We start from the raw sequence: 22,554 nt of genomic DNA, 5'->3' as shown, positions 1-22,554 counted from the left end.
CGACCTTTGCTCCCAGGTCACCTTTTACATTCAGGACAGTGACGACGTCTACGGGCTTTTTCGTTTTGACCAAGAAAAAGAGCAGAGTGTCCAGAGTCAGCCGGAGGGCCGTTTCCTGTCACTTCACTTCCTGCGTGAAGGTGGCGCCCTCGGAGAGGTTTCTATGGCCCTCACAGCCCTGTATATTCCTGCAGGCCCGTTGGACCCTGCACGGGCCCGAGATCAAGTCCTGAATGTTAGCAGGAACGTTGATGTGGTCTTTGCTGGCGAGAGGACGCTCCACGTCATCCTGCCGATCAGGAACGACGCCTTTCTGCAGAATGGAGCTCATTTTCTGATCCAGGTAACGTGAAAGTAGCAGATTTTTAAAAATCTCACGTGTTTCCTTTTAATACAAACAACACTGAAGCAATGAGAACAGAATGACCGAGAACAGCTCATCAACCCAATTTAATCGCATGTTTTCTTTGTTCTTTCCCTTTATTTAGCTGGACTCACTGGATCTGGTTGATATTGATGTGCCGATACCTTCAAACAGCCCAAGGTTTGGCGGACCTCTAAACCTGACCTTGACCATCACCCCTGACATCGCTAATGGGGAGATCGGCTTTACAAGCAACACCACAGTGGTGCTTTACGAACCTGACGACAACAGCAGCAGCACAGTAAGATAGATTTTACACTAGTCTTTTAACATTAAATTAACTTGACAAGGAATCAATCTATACCTGTACTATTTATACTATATAACACAGGCATGTCCACACCCAGTCCTCGAGGGCCACAATCCAGCCGGGTTTTCTGTCCTACCAGGCTGAAAATGTTTTCACTGGGATAGAAAACCCGGCTGGATTGTGGCCCTCGAGGACTGGGTGTGGACATGCCTGATATAACGTAACAAATTGGTCCAGATTCCAAACTTTAAAATAAGCTATTTGTGTGTGTTTAAGCCTAAAGAGTGTTGTTTTTGGCTCCTCCGCTCCAGGTAAACCTCCCTTTGAGACGCGATGGGACGGACGGCCAGGCTGAAGTGTTCTGGAGCCTCCAGCCGCTCGGGGCCAATCGTGCAGACATCACGGATGAAGACCTGCAGCCCGTCAGTGGCTCCGTCATCTTCTTGTCTGGGCAGAGCGATGCCTCCATCAACTTTACCGTCATGGCTGATGATATTCCAGAAGTCAATGAGACCTTATTGCTGACTCTGGATAGGTAGGAATACACTGGACAACAACAAACATCATGGGTTTACGTTTTTAGAAAGGTATATTTAGAGCAGTTATTTGACTGAGTGATTCCTACCGGGGTCTGTGTGGTTTGGGGTTCGGTTCGTCTATGTTCTGATGAGAACGGCAGCTCTCTCTCTCCCTCCCACTCCCCCCCTGCAGGGTGGAGACAGTGCGCTTTATAGTTTACTTCGGGTAAGTGGAGTGTGGAATGAACCTGGGCTCATTGTGTGGCGTGAACCAAGACTTTGTCTGTCAAAGAAGTGCCTACTTCAGAGTTCCTGGGGTCTTTCTGGCTGGTGTGAGGCTGAGGGCTTCTGGAGGGGGGGGGCAGGGAGATTCAGGCTGGGTGTGAAAAAAGCAAAGCAAAGTAAATAGGGAGTCTTCTTTCTGTGTTTCTCTCTGATTTAAGTAGGCCGATTGTGAACTCCTTAACGATGTGCGTGTTTGTATGCATGCAGCGCCTCGGTCTTGAACGTTAGCTTGAAGTGCTTCATTCTGCCACATCTTTGTCTCTAAATGAGCCCTTACGTGACGCTTTCTTGGCAGCACTTTCCTCAACGTACACACATGCGTGCTCCCCCGCGGTGCACTAAAGACGCCGGCGCGGTGTTGATTGGCATTGTTATTAAAAGCGGTTTAAACAGCAGGAGCTCCGCATATGGAGCCAGTGATGAATCAGCGTCACACAATAGAAGGAGTGTTTAGAAGGTTTTAATTAGTGTTGAGCTGTTTTATTAAAGCTTACACCTAATAAAGCAAACAAATCCTCCCGTAGATGATGCTCATTTGGCTAATGCAGCAATAATAATGTTTCTGTTTGCATTTGCCGTAGGAGTAATGTTAAGAATCAGATTCTGAAAACAGGCTTCACAGCCAGAGAGATCGTCATTGTGGAGAACGATGACCCAGGGGGGCGTTTTCGAGTTCTCGCCCTCATCCAGAGGCCCCTGGCTCATAAATGTAAGTCAAACCTGAGACCTGCCAACGAAAACCTCGCGGATGGTTCATGCGTTTGTTTATATAAGGGAACGAGAGCCTAATCCAAGGGTCCTATGTAGGAAGGGGAAGCTGTGGAGCTGCACGTGGTCAGAGCTCAGGGGCAGCTTCTGAAGCAGCTGGTACGCTACGCTGTCATCCCCTCTGGACACGCTGAGTTTTATGGTGCCACGGGCATCCTCGAGTTTAAACCTGGGGAGAGAGAGGTGCTGGTGGCGTTGGTGGCGAGGCCTGATGAGGTGCCCGAGGTGAGCAAAAATACAACAATAAGATACAATATGAATGAAATAAAGTGGATGCTTCAGTAAACGGCTAAATAATGTGTGTGGTGTATTTGTGTCCAGCTGGATGAGACCTTCTCTGTGGTCCTGAGTAGCCACAGCACTCCAGCCAGTCGCCTGGGTGACCACAGAGAGGTCAACATCACAATCAGGAAGAATGACGACCCTTTTGGTGTGATTGAGTTCATTCAATGGGGACTGGTGGCGACCATCAAGGAGAGCAGAGAGGACGACATGCACTCAGGTACGGAGAAGAGCGAGGCCCTCACATACGGAGGATCCTTCCAAAGGAAGGGTTAGGGTTATATAGGTTAGATAGGATCCTTCCTATCCAAACACTAAAGAACCTCTGTGCACGTTCTGCAGCTGTGTTCCCACTTGTAAGGAAAAGGGGCCTCTTTGGAGAAGTGACGGTGTCCTGGGTCTTGGAGCCATCCTTCTCCGGAGATGTCAGCCCCTCCCAAGGAAACATCACCTTTAAGGATGGAGAATATCTCAAAAACCTCACACTCTTCTCTGTACCTGACCAGGTACGATAAGTCACTCAAAAGTCCAAACAATTTCTATAGTTTTTTCATATAAATGTCTGTTTTGTTTAAGATCCCAGAAGCCACGGAAAACTTCACCATCGCGGTGGTCAAAGCTACAGGTGGTGCAAGACTTGGGAACATCCGCAATGCTGATTTACAGATTATTAAAAACGACGACCCCATTTTCTTTTCTGGTAAGGATACTGGGAAGGATGTTTTCCTTTGGAGAGAGCGATGAATTAACGTCGACTCCGTATCCCTGCAGAGCCAGTGGTCGTCAGCCTGCAGGAGGGGGCCGTGGCAAATCTCTCAGTTGTGCGGACCGGACGGGCGGACTCTGTTGCCACTGTGATGTACCATGTTGAGTACGGTGCGGTGTCTCCCGGTGACTTCACCTTGTTGAGTAATGAAACCTTGCTAGTTTTTGATGTGGGTGAATGGGTGAAAAACATCTCAGTGGCTCTCGAAGATGACGACATCCCAGAGACCGACGAGCCCTTTTATCTGCTTTTGTCCAATGCCTCCGGTGAGTCCAGCACAGAGCTCGCGTTGATCTGTGATATCATGCTAAATCTGTTAAAATGTCACGTTAAGGACATAACCAATGCTGCTTCTGTGCACAGGCGATGCAGTCGTCTATGGAGCAGTCAAAGCTACTGTTGTGATTGAGGCCAATGATGATGCTAATGGGATTTTCTCCCTGGAACCCACAGAGAAAGCTGTTGAAGAAGGCCACACCAATCACTTCAAGTAATTCTAAGCTCTTAGCTCCCTTGCATGTGCAGGCCCGACCTCTCAGGACATGGACTCTTTTCTTCCCAGTGTCTTACGTGCGAGGGGCCATTTTGGTGATGTAACAGTCTTCTGGCAACTTTTTGCCAATGATTCTGCGAGTCCCCTGGAGAAAAATGAGGAGTTTACGAGCACATCTGGGTCGATCACCTTCACAACAGGGGAGGAGACCAAGCCTATTGTCCTTCAGGCCATCTCTGATAAGCTTCCAGAGTTTAATGAGTTCTTTGTCCTTAAGCTGGTTAACATATCAGGTAAAAAGAACATGTCATTAAAAAATGCCAGTAGTTTTGTGAAGCAATCATTTACAATCATTTTTGTCAATGTCTTGAAAACCGTTCAGGTCTCGTCTATGTTTTCTTTAAGGTGGTTACCCAGGGGAAGGTGGGCAGCTCGCCGAGTCTTTCCTCAACGCTTCGGTTCACATCCCTTTCAACGACGACCCTTTTGGTGTCTTTGCCATTGCTGACAGCAACTTGGACCAAGAGGTCGCCGAAGATGTGCTCTCAGAAGATGATATGGCTGATGTTACGTCCTTCACCATTCTCCGACAGCAGGGGACTTTTGGCGATGTGCGCGTTGCCTGGGAGATCGTTTCTGGCCGATTCGCAGATGGCCTTCCTCTGATGGATGACCTGCTTCTCCTCGCCTCCTTCCCAGATGAGGTTGAGCTCCGGCCTCATGCCAGACGGCACCACTCTGCCACAGACACATGGTTTTTCTCAGGGCTCCCAGGAGCTTACGGGACCATCGCCTCTGAAGACGGACCTGCGGATGTTGGCAATTTCACCTTTTCTGCTTGGCTGGTGCCCACGATCGACACTGGTGGCTTTATCGTTTCTAAAGGAGCGGGAAATGGGAGCTTGTATTATGGAGTAAAGAGTCACACCAACGATTCTCACGTCACAGTGATGCTGCACTACACTGCAACAGGATCAAAGACTCAACAAGTTGCCCGTGCAGACAAACTTGTGGAGAATCACAGCTGGATCCACGTCATCATTTCTGTTGACGACGGGATTATTGAGTTTATGCTGGATGGCAGCCCCGTTCCTGGAGGCCTGAAGAGTGTCAAAGGAGAGGGCATCGCCGATGGTAAGCCTCACGTGTCAGACATGCCTGACTCATATGTGTGTTGGCGGCACACTTGTGAGTGAGAGCTTCGTCCCCGAGGATGGAAGTTCTTACTGCTAAAGGGAATCGGCCGACATCTTTTAAGTGAATGGAACCAACAGCCAACAAGTTCTTAATATAAGTTCAGCCAGATGTATGTGAGCGATTAAATGTGTGGAGTCTTTTAACAATCATACCATCATTTAAAAAAAATATTATATCATAAGATATCATAATATCATTTCAAAGTCCATAAACTGTCCTGCTTTGGTGGTTTTGTATGTAGACTCCAACATGCAACAAATGCTGGTTTTCCCCCTTACAGGACCTGCTGCAGTGTTCATTGGGTCGGATCCTGATGGGGAGCAGCGGTACACCGGTCTCCTGCAGGACGTTCGCCTCTACAGGACGAAGCTGAGCCGAAGCCAGATCCACGAGCTCCACTCCCAACCTCCTAAAGCAGACCTGCGCACTATCTCAGGCTACCTGCGTTACCTGCAGGATGAGAGGCAAAAGTCCTTCGTCGTGGAGGTCAGGGACGATGATGTGGAGGAGGGAGAGGAAATATTCTATCTGCAGTTAGTTGCAGTTCGTGGCGGAGCGCGGCTCCCTTTCCCCAGACCCACGGCTACTTTGCATGTCATGAAAAGTGACAATGCCAATGGACTTTTTGGATTCACTGGCTCCTGCATCCCTGATGTAAGTGCACATTTTTTGTCCTATAACTACACTCGACTGAAAGAGCGTGCTGCTATGCTACCGAATTAGCATTGTGTCTCAGCAGCACACAGGTAACGTAGCGTGTAACGTAAACCAGCTGGTCCCTGTTCTGTTGCATATTTCATTAGTCTTCGTGGCCGCCGACAGGGAGAGCCTAGTCTTCGTTTTTCGGGGTTTTCGATTGGCCGTGTGTGCTGTCATGCTAGCCCCTCTCAGGTAGAGCGACAGCTGGGGAGGCGGCAGCAGAGCTGCCAGTCAGGACATTCCTGTAGAAGCGGATCAGGAGTTCCATCACTGGAAATGAGAGATCTGGTTGCTCATCAGCGGCACAACAGGTGGCAAGGCTGAGGATGACATTCCATCACAGCTCGAGTGTCTTCTTCATATGCTTGATCTATTAGGGATAAATAGTTACGGAGGCATGTGGGCTATCAGATGCCCCCTCTTCAGTCTACACTGGTGCTGTTGCTTCAAGTGTTTCTAGTTCCTATTCTTCAGTGGAGAACTGACATTTTTATTCCCTTCGTTATTATTACAGACTGCTGACGAGGGCTCCACGGTCTCGTGCGTGATTGAGCGTGTGCGGGGATCTCTGGACCACGTGTATGTCAACTATAATGTTACACAACTGGACAGCTCCAACAGCGAAACACCAGTACATCAGGATTTTGTTAATGCCACCGGAGCTGTGCTCTTCCTGCCTGGACAACGATCCGAGGTGCGTGCGTTGTGCTCCCTTTAACGTTTGAGTAAGTTAGTACAGGAGCAGGGAAAACACCGTCTTAAAATTTAACACTAAACAAAATTGCTGAATCAGGAAAACTGGAGAAATCAGCATGCAATGTACAATAAACATCGGCATAATTATTTCATAGTAGCACTTCTTAGCAGGAGGATTTGATGTATTTAGACAATAGCTCCCCTACTGGTCGATTATGTGTGGGCAAATTTACCAAAGAAGTAACAGGTGTCCGCTCATGATTAATCCAAGTTTCCGTCTTTACATATTATTTTCAAAATGTTATTAACATTTAAAAAATATGAATTTACTTTTTTACTCCTAAGGTACTGAACCTGTTGGTCTTGGATGACAACCTCCCAGAACTGGCTGAATCCTTTCAGGTGACTCTGGTGTCGGCGGAGTCTGGTGACGGGAAGCCGGGCTCCACCCCCACCAGTGGTGCAAGCATCGACCCAAACAGCTCGGTTACCACGGTTACTGTCACAGCAAGTGACCACCCCTATGGTATTGATCATCATACGATTGGAAAACCTCTTTTTTAACGATTGTTATTCAGCTTTTATGTATCGATCATCTTTTTTAACGATTGTTATTCAGCTTTTATGTATGGATCATCATTTTTAACGATTGTTATTCAGCTTTTATGGTCCGCCCCATCTCTTTCCCGTCACGTAGGCCTGCTGCAGTTTCTCTCCAGCACTCCTGGAGAAGGCCTCATCTCTCCAGCACTGGAACCAGCTCAGACAACTGTGAATGAGGAGGACGGAGACATTCGTCTGGTGGTGGCCAGGGCCCAAGGCCTCTTGGGAAGGGTCTTGGTAGGATACAGGACCACCCCCTTTACAGCATCCAGCCCTGAAGACTACGAGGTTAATATTAAGTGATATATACGGTCCTATGATGTATTGGGTAACTAACGTAATGGCTGTTGCAGGACTCGGAGGGAATACTGGACTTCCTTCCAGGAGAGAGATTAAAGTTCATTACTGTGACCGTTATAGACAATCCTGTCCCTGAGCTGGACAAGATCTTCAGAGTAGAGCTTTATGATACTGATGGAGGAGGTGAGAACGTTGAGTTTAAAACCAAAAACATGTCTCGTGTGAGTATTTTTAGCAGCATATTTCCCCTAACTGCTGTGCTCCTGTGTGCTTCCTTGGACCCAAACTACCTCCCTACCTTTCATTTTCTTCTGGTCCCTCTTCTGGTGTGACTATGATGTGCTGTGCCACTTGCTTGACCCCACCCCCCCACCTTTGACCTCTGTGACCCATCAGTGGATCACTTTCTGCATAGTGAAGGAAGTGGTAGTGGGGACAATGAGTCCGACTTCCTCCCACCACCCTACCACCACCATGGTAAGCATTCCTTACCTTTCTTCCCCAAACTGCTTCTTCTTTCTGCATTTCTACAAACCCTTGTCTGCTTGGATAGGTTCTCTCTGGGGGGGGGGACATAAATGCTTAGAGATCTACTTTATGTTCCACTGGTTTTCTAACAATTAGCAACCTGTCACAACCATCTAATGGATGAGAACAAAGAACAAAAGACTTTATCACTGAGTCCAAAGATCTTGTGCATCGTGCGGTTGTTTTAAAGCTGGTTGTCGAAAACGAACCTCATGTCTGCTGTTGTCTGTGTAGCCTCCCTGGGCCTTGCGTCCCGCATCACCGTGACCATTGCTGCATCGGATGATGCTCATGGAGTTTTCCAGTTCGGCCCTGAATCTCTGTCCGTGGCGGGAACGGAGCCAGAGGACGGGCACAGCTCTGTGGTCCTGCAGGTCGGTGTGACGTCATCACAATCAGGAAGTTCCCCTTGATGCACGTTTGACCTCATGCTGTGCCACGTCTCAGGTGGAGCGGACCTTTGGCGACCTCTCCAGCGTCATCGTATACTGGGAGGCGGATCCCAGGTCTGAAAGGGAGCTCCTGTGCTGGTCTGGCAACATCACCGTGGGTGTTGGTCAGCGGTCAGGGAACCTCACCATCAATGTGGCCCAGGACGAGATCCCCGAGTTGGACCAGAGTTTCGCCGTGTCCTTGGTTAACGTCTCTCATGGCCGCCTGGGTGCCCGCACATCCGCGACCTTGACCGTGCTCGCCAGCGACCATCCTTATGGCGTTTTCGTGTTTGCTAACGAAACGCGGCACGTCCGACTTCCTGAAGCCGACGCAACTGTCTCCCTGACGATCTCACGACAGAGAGGCCTGATGGGTCGGGTGTGTGTGCCTAAAATTACCCAACGTTAAAAAAGAAAGATTAAAACTACTGATGTTTTGATTGTAGAGAATATAAAAGGTGAGATTCAAACTTTTATTGGGTTTTAGGTACGGGTCACATATGGGACATTAAGGGAGGCACAAGCAGAGCCTTACCAGACCCCTGGAGTGGGCCGGGCCACTGAAGGACGGGACTTTGTTCCCCTCCTGGGTTCCGTCGTATTCTTGGCCAATCAGAGGGAAGCGAATATCAGCCTTCAGGTCCTGGATGATGAGGATCCAGAAAGAGATGAGTCGGTGTTTGTGGAGCTGATCAGTGTTGAACTCCTGGCAGGAGAGCAGGAAAGGCTCAGTAAGATTCTGATTCTTCCTTTTTGGATTTTTCAAAATGCTAAATTTACACGACACTAATTGTTAACTATCATCTTTTTCTGGCGTTGTTCAGTTTCCACGTCTCCTTCTTTGGGCACCAAGACTGAGGCTGTAGCCCAGGTGATACTGGAGGCCAGCGACGATGCCTTTGGAGTCCTGCAGCTGTCAGCATCTGCTGTCAGTGTGGCGGAGGACTATGTTGGGCCCATAATAAACGTCACACGTGTGGGGGGGATATTCGCCGACGTGTCTGTCAAGTTCAGAGCGGTGCCTTTAACTGCCAGAGTCAGTAAGTGCAGTCTCCAAGTCTGTTGTCTCTCCAAAGCACAGGTGTCAGGCTCTGTCACTGTGCATGTGCATGTGTCATCCTACAGGTGAGGACTATAGTGTAGCCTCCACAGATGTGGTCCTCCTAGAAGGTGAATCCAGTAAATCTGTTCCCATCTACGTGATCAATGATGTGGTCCCAGAGCTGGAAGAGACTCTTCTCATTGAGCTGATCAATCAGACCACGGGAGGAGCTCTGCTGGGGGAGGTCACACGTGCCATAATTACCATATTGCCTTCTGATGACCCATTTGGTGCCTTTGGTTAGTGGAATTTTAGATCTTTTCAGAATCTTTTTAATTTGCTTTAACTGAAGAAGTTCTTCCCTTCAGTCTTTCAAGCGGTTCCATTCACCATCGAAGAACCCAAATCTGACTCTACGGAAGTCAGCTTGCCAATCGTGCGTAACGCTGGTGCCATTGGCACGGTGGTTGTGCAGTGGCGAGCCACGGTTCATGGTGAACTAGCAGTAGAAGACATCCAACCCACTTCTGGAGAGGTGAGCTTTGCTCCTGGAGAGACCATGAAGGTGCTACGAGTGGCCATTTTAGCTGATGATGTGCCTGAAATCACTGAGGTATGACAGCTTTAAAAAAAAAAAAAAATGCTCCAAGTTGGAACGTTTAGCTCAATTACTCGGTCTTTTCTAGGTTATTAAGGTCCAGCTTACCGGTGCCAGTAATGGAGGAAACCTTGGAGCAGATACATCTATTCATATAATAGTACCTGCCAATGATAATCCACATGGGACAGTTTACTTTCAGCAGCCTGTTTACCGCGTCCAGGAACCCCTGGAAGGAGTTTATTCAGCCAATATTACAGTGACCAGAGGGTATAGCGTGCTACATCACCCATTTCCCCCTTTCCCTTGACTCAAGGCTTTTTCATTCATTTAGTTCCCTGTTGCCTTCATTCCAGAGGTGGTCACTTTGGACGTTTGGAGATCCTGTACAGCACCGCTGAACTCGACATTGTCGGCTTAGCTCAGAGTGGCGGCCAGAACCTGCTAATGTACTTCGACCTCCCGAAAGCTGGCATTCCCTCCGCTGCCCTGCTCAGGACGGCCAACATCACGGGTCACTCGGACGCCCTGACTGCATGCGCCGCTGCCTGCCTGAGGGAACGTGCATGCCAGGCTTTCTCCCTGGAATCAGGGGCCACCTCTCCATCCTGCACCTGGGTGACCTTTGAGGTGGTCCAGTTGGAGCTACGATCCGATGTTCTGACGTATGCAAAGAACAGCAGCGCCGCCGCTGTCCTGTTCAGCGCCCAGGCGGCGGCTGGCAGCGACTACACGCCGGTGGCTGCTCAGGCTGCCTTCGTGGAGGACGGATCAGGCTTGGCTAATCTCACAGTTCCAATACTGACTGATAAATTCCCTGAAATGGACGAGAGCTTCGCTATACAGATCTTGAGGGTAAAACAATACTTGTAGTATTTTCCATACTCTTCATTATGGTCCAGCACATTATGCATTCATGCTTTTAGACATAATCCATATGTTCTTATTTTGAAGGTATCACTGCTAAATCTGAGCGTAGCTGAGAGGAACGTGCCTACGATCGGCCAGCCAGACAAGGCTTTGGTGACTATTGGGATGAATGGAGATGCCTTTGGTGTATTTTTGATATACAGTCTCAGTCCAAGTGCTACGGAGGATGGACTTTACTTGGAGGTTCTAGAAGAACCCTCAGTGGTGGTGCCTCTAGTTATAGAGAGGAGAGGAGGGGATCTGGGCAGGGTCACAGTGGAGTGGAGGTTTGTTGGAGGAGAGGCAACACCAGATACGGACTTTACTGGAACTGGAGGAACTCTGGTCTTCGATGGTTCGTAAATAAAAACGATCATTTTATAAGAAAGAAGTTAAAGGTTGACCAATCTTAAATTGATAACAGATACACTATATTTGCCTTTATTTCTATCATAACAAAGATAATTAAGACATTTTCTTGTTCATTAACTGGAGTTACATATACTTTTATGTCACCTTTTCCCAGGTGAGCTGAAGAAGACGGTAGAAATAGTAATTAGTGATGATACTGAGCCAGAGGACAACGAGAGTCTCATGATTGGGCTCGTCAATACGGAGGGAGGAAGTCGAATCCTGCCCAGCTCTGACACAGTAACTATAGTGATACAGGCCAACGATAATGTGGCTGGGAGAGTAGGTTTCCATCCAGCATCGCGCTCCGTCGTTGCCAGAGAAGGTAGGTGTCAGGTCTGGTCCTGCACAGAATGTTTTACCTTCTAACCCTTTTCTACTGTCCCTGTCACCTGAGATGTGCTTCACTTAATTGGGGAGTTAGAAGGAGAGTTCATTCTTAGTAATGGCCGACTGTAGCAGGTGGGCACCGAGGCTTCAGTTCTTATCCATGCATGAGCGGACACGGTTCCACGTGGGATCCATGTTATTAGAAACCCGGTGAATCTTCTGGAGTGGATCCAGCGATCCACATCCATAGATCTGCCTTTTAGGTGTAGTTTCAGACTCATTTAGTGTGTTCATGTTTTACTGATTCTATATGTAGAATTTAAATAGGTAATAAAGGAAGAAAACAAAAAGAATAAGATATGAAAAGGTTTCGCTCACGTCTGTTTGAGACTTCTGTAGAACTCTGTATGTTTTGTGGAACAGGTGAGACGCTGTCGTTACTGGTGTTGAGAACAGCTCCCGGACTGGGTAACGTTACTGTTGACTGGACTCTAGAGGGGCCATTTGTACCAAGAACCTTCAGCAAAAGCTCAGGAACCCTGTTCTTTACCAAGGTAAATAGAAAGATCCCGACCCTCGGGGGGTCCTTGGTGGCATCTTTGTGCCCCATCCCCCGCTGACCGGCTGTTTTTGTGATTCCAGGGACAGTTGAATGACACAATCCATCTGGAGCTTCTCGATGATGCCACGCCAGAAGATAAAGATGAATACAAAGTGTCCCTCTCAGACATCAAAACTTTTGGTAATGCAGCTTTAAAGGTCTCTGTCGTCTAAAGTTGTGCAGCCGTTATGGTGAAGCTCCACTGACCCCCGTCCAGGTGTTGCGAGCTCAGGCCACGCTACCCTGGATCCGCAGCACAGGCAGGCCGTCCTCACCGTGGACACCAGTGACGAGCCCTATGGACTCCTCAGCATCGCTCCGTCATCTCTGATGGTGACCACGGAGGAGCGGCACCAGACCATAAACATCTACGTGAACAGGGAGTTCGGAGCCTCGGGTCTGTATGCAGAGAAGGATGGAGAGACTAGAAATGCTCAACTTGAGAAGGTTAAACGTCTCTCCTGACTGTGCAGGGGCGGTGAACATAAGTTATGAAGTCACAGCAGGAGCGCTACGAGACCTGTCCCCTATAGAAGGCGCTCTGGCAGACCCGGGACTGGACTTCGTTTCTGGCACCGGTTCTGTCATCCTTCAGGATGGACAGACGTCCGTGGCCATTCCCGTCACCATAATGGAGGTAAAGGCAGAAGAACAACCAAACCCTGAAGGTCTTTGGTGCAGTTTAAACCTGTTTGTAACAATATTACAACAAAAGAAAAATCGATGCATTAATGTGATTCCCTATTAATTTTCTGTAGCTTTTCCTGGAAGCTAAACTATGATATTTAAAGCGTCTGTGTTCCATTTTCAGGATGAAATCCCAGAGTTGCAGGAGTTCTTTCTGGTTAACGTCACATCGGCAGTGCTGATCACGACCTTTGCCACGGCTCCACAGCTCGGTAAAAAAGCAGCTTTATCTGATCCGAACGTTCCTCTTAAGAAGAAACGGAACTCAAACTCTGATCAAATGGAGCTTATTTCTCTCTTATTTCTTCTCCTTTATTTTAAATGCTCTTTTCTCTGTACGTTCTCCCCATTTGCTCTCTGTCCTAGAGGTGGTGTATTGCTCATTGCCAGGTAAAAACCAAAACAGAGTCACGTGTTCCGCGGCTTTGCTCAACATGTTGTTGATGTACAACAGTCCTGCATGGTACATTAAAGTGCAACGCAGTCATTGACAATTTAAAGGCACCATGAAAGAGCATAATAGCAACTCTTACTGCTGCTCCTCCGCCTCATCCAAACCACGGTCCACTTTATGAATGAGTAACTTTAGAAAGTGATGAATAGACAGAACGCTACTGGCAGAGGAGCAGCTGGAGCCTCCCAGAATATCGGCCTTCTGCATGTAGACGCAGGCAGCACACAGCCGCTCCTCTGGCGGCAGTTATTATGTGGCTTGGATGGTTAGATTGATGCTTTCCATGATTGAGGAAGCCTTGGGATTTGGTGGGAGCGGACTAGCATTGTGTGGTCAGGACAGAGAAAGCCAAGCAAAACCCAAGGCGAGCCTCCCCGGCGCACACGGCCATGGAGCGATGGTAGAAGCCCGGGGTCATAAATCTGTCTGCCCTTAAGACTTGGCTGCTCCGCCCCCCCCAGGCCACTGACAGTAGATGCTTCTTCTGTGACTCCTCGTGTGTCAGGATCCTTTGCTATCCCCTGCTGCCCACTGCTCGTGCTGTCGAACCTTCAGCCAGGGCCGTTCTTTGTAACTGACGGCATAAATGTCCCTCTTTCTGGATGTGTCTTCCCCAGACACCCAAGGTTTGGTGGCAGAGGTCAGCATCGCAGCAAATGATGGAATCAGAGGCGTTATTGAATGGACCAACACCATGTGAGCAGCTGATTTACAAAAAGCTGATTTCTTGTACGTTTGAAGCTGCTCTAAGAGGTGGTTTTTCTCTAAATGGCAGGTTTGAAGTGAATGAAACCATGGGGACCTTGACCATTGTGGCCTACAGGAACAAGGGCACATATGGGAATGTCTCGGTTTTCTTCTACGCTCAGAATCTCGAAGCTCAGCAGGGACTTGACTACAACACCAGCGAAACGGTGAGTGGAACGATCCAATGAGAAATGGACTGAGTGGATGTATGTGCAGTAAACACCGGGGGGGTCTCACGCCCTTTCTGACAACCCCTCTCTTCACTCAGATGCTTCTCTTCGTCCACGGCGAGCGACATAAATATGTAGACGTGCAGATCATCGATGACGCCATTCCAGAGGGAGCAGAGCGATTCCAGCTAATCCTGTCCAAACCTTCATCGGGGCTGGAACTGGGCACCAACACCACAGGTGCCGTTCCAGTTGGGCTTTTCTGACCTCAGAGTTTCGGAAGACGGGTTTCAATCAGACAAGAATTTACCCAACATTCCTAATCACAAATGTGTGATCAATTTAAGTTAGTCATAGCAACTGTAACTATAGTAACGAACTAGCCACCCTGTGTCCGTTGCAGCAACGGTGAACATCCTGGCCAGCGATGACGGGCATGGCGTCATCTCCTTTAACTCCAGCCAACATTTCCTACTGAAGGAGCCCACCTCTCTGTCCAGCCTGAGCGAGAGCGTAGCTACTCTGTATGTAGTTCGGAATCCTGAAGACGGCACATTTGGAACGGTGACCGCACAGTTCACTATCACGGACACCAGCGGTAACCTGGCAGACGCTGATCTGAGGCCAGCACAGGGGTTCGTGGTCCTGGAGGATGGAGTCAGGCTTGAGGTGAGGGGACGTTCTGGTCTTCTTGCATTGGGTCGTTGTTTTAAAGGGCACGATGCTGCTCTGTTTCCCACTGTTGCTTTCATCAGCCACTTTGCTTGGAATGTTAATTCCTGCTGTTTCAGATGGTGGAGATCTGGGCGGTTCTCGATGGGGAACCTGAAGGGAATGAGACCTTCACGGTGATGCTATCAAACCCCACAGGAGGCGCACGGCTGGGCGAACAACTCCAAACCTTCGTCACGGTGCTGGAGAACCTGGCGCCAGCCGGCTTGTTCCGCATCACGCCTTCGATCAACAGGTCTGAGCAACACAGTAGTGTGAGGGAGTCCAAAGAGCAGAGAACGAAGGCCTCATTGGCAGATGTTCCATGTTCCCACCACAGAAGTGACACCGAAGTACGTGCAGATGAAGGTGGCAGAACGGTCTTCCTCACCGTGTCTCGCAGTCACGGTCTGGGGTCGGCCGTCAGCGTGGAGTGGGAGACGCAGTCGGGCACAGCTGTTGCATCTGGTTAGAACGCCCGACCAATTCAACCGTCTCTGCCGCTCTTTTCTTTCCTCCGGGTGAGATCAATTTGTTGTTTTCATCTCCAGAGGGTCATTTCTTAGCGATGGGGGTTTACCAGAGCTTCGTGGACAGCCCCACCTCAGCGTGGTGCGCTCTGCCGCATCAGCATTCCTTCCTGGCGATGAGGCTGGATAAGAGAGCGGTCGTGGGATCGTCCCACACGTTGGCCACTCTGTATCGATGGCAGGGCGCTTTTGTGGCGGTGGAGGTAGGACGGCGACCGAATGCCGGTAGAGTACGTTACCTATTGATACATCATTGCTCGTCTCTTGATTGCGACAGTCCATTAGGATCCAGGAGCCCGGCTCCTGTGTTGGCTTTGCTCTGAATGGATCCACCTATGTAGGCGTCACACATCCGGGCCCTCCATCCGCCCCGGCTGCCAATCTCAGCATCTACAAGTTACACAAGGACCTAAATGTCACATTGGTACGTATGACCTTATTTATAGTAGTTGGAGTCTCTGTAAGAGCGTCAATCCTGAAGGATTTTATATGTTCAGGTGCAAACTTTAGGCATTGAATCGCTGGATGTAAAACACTTGATCATTGGAGATCAACAGTACCTTATAGCATCAAGCCAGGTGAGACCAAAAGCTCCTCTTTTTCTCTGCTTTAGTATTTCCAGGTAGATCATTAACATCGGACATCAAATCCTGTCGTTTTTGTTTGTTCCATGCTGCAGATCTTTGTCTGGACCAGGGGATCCTTCAGCCTCCTCCAGACCCTGGACGTCCAAGGCGATATCCTCAGCGTTGCCCCGGTCACTGGGGACGTAGTTCCCCACCTGTTGGTGTGTGTAGACGGGCAGAACGTCAGCTGTGTTCTGCTCCGCTGGACAAATCGCAGATTTCAGACACCACAGCCTCTAAAACTCAACGGCCGAGTCCTTCAGGCAGAAGTAATCAACACCAGAGTGGACGAAACTCTCCTCTTGGTTGGAATCGAAGGTGACGTCTTATTGTCTATTTACAAAGCTGCTTTAGTTCTCTTGGCGGCTTTAAACTATAACAAATTTAACCCTTTGAGGCTCAATTTCTGCATTTAAATTTGACTTCCAGTCGGTGAAAAGTCATTTGCAGATGCTGATGTTTTTGCAATAAAACGGTCGCTGTTTTCTTTGGTTTTACTGTGGCCAACTTGGTTGGTTTTTGTTTTAACTGGTGTTTTTTCTCTCAATTACATGAAGATAATGTCAATAAATGAGTCATAGTTCAGAAACCAAAGAAACGAACGATATAACAGCAACAAGATTGCATCATTCTTATTGATTATTTATTATCCTCCCAAGCCTCCAGAAGCTGGGATATTTCTTGTTGTGGGTCTATGCAGCGTTGGGTGGCCAGAGTGGTGCCGCACAGGGACTCAGGCTGGAATTTGTCAGTCTTATTTTATGTCTCTTTTCTTTGGCTGTGCGTCATCATGGCTGTGGCTGCAGGTCTGCCGTCGTCGTGTGAGGTTCTCCAGTGGAGCGCGCAGCAGACTTTGCCACAGAGACGTCAGTCAATTCCTCACCCAGGCCTCTCGTCTGTTCACCCCTTCACTGCTCCATCGGGCACCAGTGAGCGCTCGGCAAACCTTCTTTTCTGTTCCCTTTTTTACTCAAGCCGGCTCACCAGAATGACAGTTTTTGTTTCCTCTTTGCAGCTTATCTCATGCTAGCCGGGCTAAACGGCTCATCCCTTTACTCGTGGAGGCCTGACACGGAGCTGTTCGCTGTGATCCTGAGGGCTCCTGCAGCCAGGAGCTTCCTTTCACTCCCGGTTTCATCACTAAACACAACGAAAATGCTCTTGGCTTCAACTGGGGACGACGGCGCCTCTGTCTATCAACTCAGTGCTGTCTCCAATCAGTCCGATTTCATACCCAGGTGAGCAAATACGATGCCTTTAGGTTATTTTTATGATGATTTTATGATATGAAACACTCTCTTGGGTTCATCATTCTTTTATCTTCATTCTTTGCGTTCAGTTCTGGGGAGTTGCACTTTGCTCCTGGTGACCGTGAGCTGGAGATCGCCGTGAACATCATAGACGATGACGTCCCTGAAGAGCAGGAGTATTTCCACGTCGCTTTGAAGCATCCGAAGGGTGGCGCCGAGATTGGATTTGGTGGTCAGATGACCATCGTTGTCCCAGCCAATGACGACGCCCATGGAGTCATAGGCTTTGCTGAGGTGATCACGGAGAAGAGATCGTTTGGTTTAAACCAGACTGACTTTTCTTTCTTTCTTTGTTTGTGGTGTTACACCTTATTGGAAGTTAGTGACAAGCGTGTGTGATTTCACCTCCTCTCTGCAGAACTTTCTGTCTATGGAAGTGGAAGAGTTGGAGCAAAACAATCAAATTTCTCTCAGTGTTGAGAGGAAGAGAGGGACCTTTGGCAGACTTACTGTCCACTGGGCAGCCGATGGCAGTCTAACAGACATTTACCCCACTTCTGGAGTGGTGAGAAATCCTCTCCTTTATGCTCCAGTTTTTAAAGGAAATGTTAACTCAAATCCGCACGTTTGTGTGATAGGTTACTTTCTCGGAGGGCCAGCACTCGGCCATCATTTCCCTGAGCGTGATAGCAGATGGTGTCCCAGAGCTGAGGGAGAGCGTGACGGTCACCCTCATGGACGTCACAACTGTGGGCCTCCAAGACCTACGCCAGGCTGCAGTCATTGACAAGCAGCGTGCACAAGCTCAACTCACCATACTGCCCAATGGCTCCCCCTTTGGAGTGATTGGATGGCATCTGGACTCCCAGTTTATGCTAACAAAAGAGCCAGAAAGTGAGTGTCAGATGAGTAAATCTGTGTTGGCAGCATGAACGTGCCCCCTCACCACAAACATTTTACGTCACTGATCATCTCATCCTTTAATCCAGCTTTCTGACATTGTTCCACCAAACATGTTTGCTCAGCTAGCGCTATTGCTATTAGGCTAATCCCACGCTGAGATTTACTGTAACAGATTTGCAGCGATTTCCAGGATGTGAGTAAATGTGCGATAAGCTTTAATCTGTGTTTGGACCAACAAAATGTGTTCAAAGAATAGAATCTGGAGATGTAAATACCAACCTTCAGCGCGATTAATATGATCTGCAAGGTCGTTCTCACCGTCTTCCGTGACCTCACAAGCCTTGCAACACTGTTAAGCCGACTGATCTGATTAAAGCTGCTTTTCCTCTGACCCGCAGAGACTCCATTTAACATCACACTGTCAATAGTGAGAGAACAAGGTTCTTCGGGTCAGGTAAAAGTTCATTACCAGACCAAAGTGGCCCTCTACCTGCCCCCATCCAACCAGGCTACCGCAGGACTGGACTTTACGCCCAGAGACGACGCCGTCATCCTGACAGATGGTGCTACTGTGGCCCTCGTGACTCTCACAATATTACCCGTAAGCAGCGGTCCGAGTTATCATAGGGTCACGAACCGTCCTTTGGAGATGCACACAGCTGTAACTGGGCTCCTCCTCCAAAGCAGACCTCTCTGTTTGGATTTCCCAGCTGCCTCATGATCCAGCATTTTTAAGCTAGTGATTCTGACCCGAGTCCTTCAAGCTGCTTATCGTCGTCAGCAAAGATTAGCTTCTAAATCTCCAACCCATAAAATCGGACATTTTCCTTCGTGAATATGTTTGCTGGAGAAAAGTATGTCTTTGTTTCTGAAGGACGACGTCCCAGAACTGGCAGAGAGTTTCCTGGTAAATATCAGCGGCGTGGAGCTGATTCAGGGGTCGGAGGTTGCCGGGCAACCCAGTGTGAAACGACCAGGTATGGAGGTCGCTGAGGTCACCATCAGCGAGAACGATGATCCTCGAGGGATTCTGCAGTTCAACGTTTCTGATGTGAGCACGCTTTCCTTCAGATGACAGGGAGATACTTCATGTCTTATACTGTATAATTAAAATGATTTTAGGGATTCGGAGGAACTGTGACGGCTTACGAGATACCGTCACCGGACAACATCCTCTATCTGCCCGTGGCGAGACTCGCTGGCGCGTTGGGACGGCTGGTCGTCTACTGGAAGGCTGAAGCCCTCACGGCCGACTTTAAGGATTTTAGCCCCACATCTGGGAACATCAGTTTCCAGGATGGACAGGTTAATTGAATCCCTATTTACATGGATCAAGGATAAGATGCTAATGCTAATGCTAATGTCTATAGTGGGACAGTGGGTTTCAGGTTCTCCCTTCTGATTCTTTATTTTTAGAGAGAGGCCATGATTGCAGTCACCATCTTGGATGATGAATCGGCAGAGCGAGAGGAGACCTTCCGTGTGGAATTACTGCGCGTGATTGGTGGCGCTCGACTGGGTGGAATGACCTCCGTAACCATCAGCATTCCATCCAATGACTCCCCACTGGGACGGTTTGGATTTCAGGGGCTGGAGGTCAGTTTACTCCAGCACAGGAAGTCTTTGCCATATTGTTTTTCTTTATTATTAATGTGTCGGCTTCACCTGTAATGAAAGATGAAAACAGGTCATTTGGAGGCTCAAATAAAATGAGAATAAAATACATATAAAGGAATAAAAGAAATAGAGTTCTGAGGGCAGGATACACCTTCCACGGTGTTACAGCTCATGTTCTGATGTTTCATGAAGACATTGATTGTCACCCCACACAAACGCGCGTCCAGAATACGAGTTAGTGGTTTTCTTCCTGGGAGCAACAGTCTGGGGAGGCCTGAAGAGTCAAATAGAACTTTTCTGAGATGAAAAGGTTCCCTTTCTGTTCTATTTTGTTTCCCGTAAAGACAATTGTTGCTTCTTGGACATTGAAAAGGTTTTCCAACCTTTTAGTTTCAGGTCAGCGAGCCAGAGCGTGAGGATGATCCTGCTGCACAGGTCACCCTCACAGTGGTGCGCAGTGAGGGAGGAGAGGGGGCCGTGACCCTGTTGTGGCAGCTGGAGGAGCAGGCCGTCGATGACCTTTCACCCCTCAATGGAACCCTGGTCTTCACGGAGGTATGAGAGGAACCCTCCACCACGTGTATCGTCCAGCACACGTTGCTGTTTCATCAGTCTTTGCGCTGTGAGCTCATGATTCAAGGGCTGTTTTATGAAATATTCCGTTTTTCCAGGCTCAGACTCTGGAGACCTTCACAATTCAAGCGCTCCCAGACTCTGCGCTGGAAGGAGAGGAACGTTTTAATGTTCGCCTGCTTCCTGCTGAGACCGATGCTGTCATCGACCCACTGAACGGTCACTTTAATGGATGATTCCATTTTCAGGAATGACTTTTGTTGACTGAGATGAATCCAACTTTCTCGTCTGTCCTCCTCTCCTGTAGCTATGGCAACCATCACCATCAGAGCAGACAGAGCTGCCCTGGGCATTATTGGAGTAGCAGAAGCCTCCAGGAACATCCTCATTGGAGAACCTCGGGGAGATTACGATGGCAGCGCTGTGGTGCAGTGAGAAAACCTCAATCACTCAACCCAGAAAACAAAAGAGTCACAATGATACTTCGGGTGTGAACGTGTGTGTGCACGTGTGTTTTTGCAGCCTTGTGAGAGGTCCGGGTGTGTTTGGGGAGGTCCAGGTGTTCTGGAATATCACTCCAGCTGTGTTTTCAGAGTTTGAAACGTTCTCTGGCACCGTGACCATGAGAGACCGACAGTCTGAAGCCACCATTACTCTAAAGGTTCCAAAACTCAAGCCTCCACTTAATTTTGCCACGTACACACATGCCTGGATGCGTATTGTGATTGTTTCTTGTTTCAGGCCAGAGACGATGACCTCCCTGAGGAGCGCCGAGAGTACCTGCTCACACTGACGTCAGCCACTCCTGGACTGGATATCAGTCACATCTCCAAACATGCCAAGATTACAATGGCAGCCAGCGACAATCCCTTTGGCGTTTTCTCCTTCGCCCAACAAGAGATCAGGCTGCGTGAGGAGGAGGGCATGGTGAGGTCACCGCGGTAACAAAACCAACACTGACATCTTCATCGGAGGAGTAAGCCGGCAACATTGTGATTCCTGCAGGTGAACGTTACAGTTGACCGCTCCTCGGGTAGTCTGCGCAGTGTGTGGGTGACGTACCAGACGTTAGGCCACACAGCGGCGAGTGGAGAGGACTTCACTCCTGCATCAGGCCGGTTACGCTTCACGGAAGGCCAAACTTCAGAGCAGGTCACACTACACATACGGGATGACAGCCTTCCAGAGGGGCCTGAGGTGTTCTTCTTTAACATCACTGAAGTGGAGCTAGCCAATGTTAGGTAATATGAATTGATAATCACCACGTTAATAAGGATTAAAGGAACCGGTGGCCTTCCCAAACGTCAGCGTTAACGCCGCTCTCCTGTCTGTGTCTCCCTCTGGTGGACAGTGATGTGGACTACACCATTACGGAAACAGGCCTTCAAAGGGACCAACCTCCAACTATAGGAGACCTGTTTTCTCTTGCCGTGGTCATACTGACAAATGACAACGCTGAGGGTATCCTGGAGTTTAGGCAGGACTTTGTGGACATTACAGGTCAGCGTCACAGTAACGATGAAGCAAAGCTGGTATATAAAACTAAAAACATTTCATTTGTAAATGCTTTTTCTGTTAGTGGGAGAGGATGCTGGCATTGTAACACTCCCTGTCGTGAGGAGAGCAGGCTCACTGGGTGTGGTATCTGCTCAGGTCATCTCCAAAGGCCTCAGTGCAACATCTGGCCTTGACTTCTCCCTGGAAAATGTCTCAGTGGTATTTGCCAATGGCCAAAACATCAGTCAAATCAACGTCACTATTATAGATGATTTTGACAGGTAAGATACCACTAATTAATGACAAACAAAATAAAGTGCTCATGCAAAGATATTGATTTATTCTAAATGAGGCTGAAATTGTCTCCCCCAGTGAATATGCAGAGGTGTTTGAGGTTTGGCTGGCGGGAACTACGGGGGGGGCAGTTCTAGGCTCCCAGCATGTCGCCAGGATAACCATCGCCAAGAGTGACTCTCCCGGTGGCGTGGTTCGCTTCCTCAACGAGAGTCTGATCACGGTGACCAACCCCAACTCCACGTTAAAACTGCGCCTCGTGTTGGAGAGAGCAGGAGGCGGAGTGGGAAACGCAACGGTACGAGCAGCAACGCGTCCTGCTGGACTGGGAACGCTGCGGATATCAGCTCAGTCCGGTTTT

The 22,554-nt window shown here is 48.8% G+C and overlaps 1 protein-coding gene across 1 annotated transcript in view; it reads left to right on the top strand.

The window, feature by feature from the left end:
* Window positions 1-22,554, top strand: part of adgrv1 (adhesion G protein-coupled receptor V1) — a 68,815-nt gene that overhangs the window by 14,554 nt on the left and 31,707 nt on the right. The window contains 62 exon segments of the mRNA XM_029830078.1: window positions 17-343; window positions 489-665; window positions 986-1,209; window positions 2,059-2,134; window positions 2,136-2,186; window positions 2,285-2,470; window positions 2,567-2,747; window positions 2,870-3,033; window positions 3,104-3,227; window positions 3,299-3,559; window positions 3,657-3,783; window positions 3,856-4,079; window positions 4,192-4,920; window positions 5,264-5,637; window positions 6,197-6,376; window positions 6,724-6,904; window positions 7,076-7,269; window positions 7,335-7,464; window positions 7,678-7,758; window positions 8,044-8,183; window positions 8,257-8,622; window positions 8,731-8,974; window positions 9,068-9,283; window positions 9,369-9,584; window positions 9,654-9,898; window positions 9,972-10,153; window positions 10,240-10,738; window positions 10,838-11,147; window positions 11,319-11,528; window positions 11,957-12,087; window positions 12,176-12,275; window positions 12,352-12,531; window positions 12,608-12,771; window positions 12,946-13,033; window positions 13,893-13,971; window positions 14,051-14,189; window positions 14,291-14,432; window positions 14,596-14,861; window positions 14,984-15,159; window positions 15,244-15,371; window positions 15,455-15,636; window positions 15,711-15,857; window positions 15,931-16,011; window positions 16,113-16,377; window positions 16,866-16,988; window positions 17,075-17,297; window positions 17,399-17,603; window positions 17,728-17,874; window positions 17,948-18,203; window positions 18,611-18,813; window positions 19,087-19,263; window positions 19,335-19,517; window positions 19,629-19,808; window positions 20,220-20,384; window positions 20,501-20,621; window positions 20,710-20,833; window positions 20,925-21,063; window positions 21,144-21,329; window positions 21,408-21,643; window positions 21,754-21,902; window positions 21,982-22,180; window positions 22,272-22,491. Coding sequence (XP_029685938.1) covers window positions 17-343; window positions 489-665; window positions 986-1,209; window positions 2,059-2,134; window positions 2,136-2,186; window positions 2,285-2,470; window positions 2,567-2,747; window positions 2,870-3,033; window positions 3,104-3,227; window positions 3,299-3,559; window positions 3,657-3,783; window positions 3,856-4,079; window positions 4,192-4,920; window positions 5,264-5,637; window positions 6,197-6,376; window positions 6,724-6,904; window positions 7,076-7,269; window positions 7,335-7,464; window positions 7,678-7,758; window positions 8,044-8,183; window positions 8,257-8,622; window positions 8,731-8,974; window positions 9,068-9,283; window positions 9,369-9,584; window positions 9,654-9,898; window positions 9,972-10,153; window positions 10,240-10,738; window positions 10,838-11,147; window positions 11,319-11,528; window positions 11,957-12,087; window positions 12,176-12,275; window positions 12,352-12,531; window positions 12,608-12,771; window positions 12,946-13,033; window positions 13,893-13,971; window positions 14,051-14,189; window positions 14,291-14,432; window positions 14,596-14,861; window positions 14,984-15,159; window positions 15,244-15,371; window positions 15,455-15,636; window positions 15,711-15,857; window positions 15,931-16,011; window positions 16,113-16,377; window positions 16,866-16,988; window positions 17,075-17,297; window positions 17,399-17,603; window positions 17,728-17,874; window positions 17,948-18,203; window positions 18,611-18,813; window positions 19,087-19,263; window positions 19,335-19,517; window positions 19,629-19,808; window positions 20,220-20,384; window positions 20,501-20,621; window positions 20,710-20,833; window positions 20,925-21,063; window positions 21,144-21,329; window positions 21,408-21,643; window positions 21,754-21,902; window positions 21,982-22,180; window positions 22,272-22,491 — 12,123 coding nt within the window.

The sequence above is a fragment of the Takifugu rubripes genome, chromosome 21, assembly GCF_901000725.2.
Source record: "Takifugu rubripes chromosome 21, fTakRub1.2, whole genome shotgun sequence".
Lineage (NCBI taxonomy): Eukaryota > Metazoa > Chordata > Actinopteri > Tetraodontiformes > Tetraodontidae > Takifugu > Takifugu rubripes.
The sequence above is the reverse complement of the archived record's forward strand: the minus strand, read 5'-3'. Positions and strand labels throughout refer to the sequence as shown.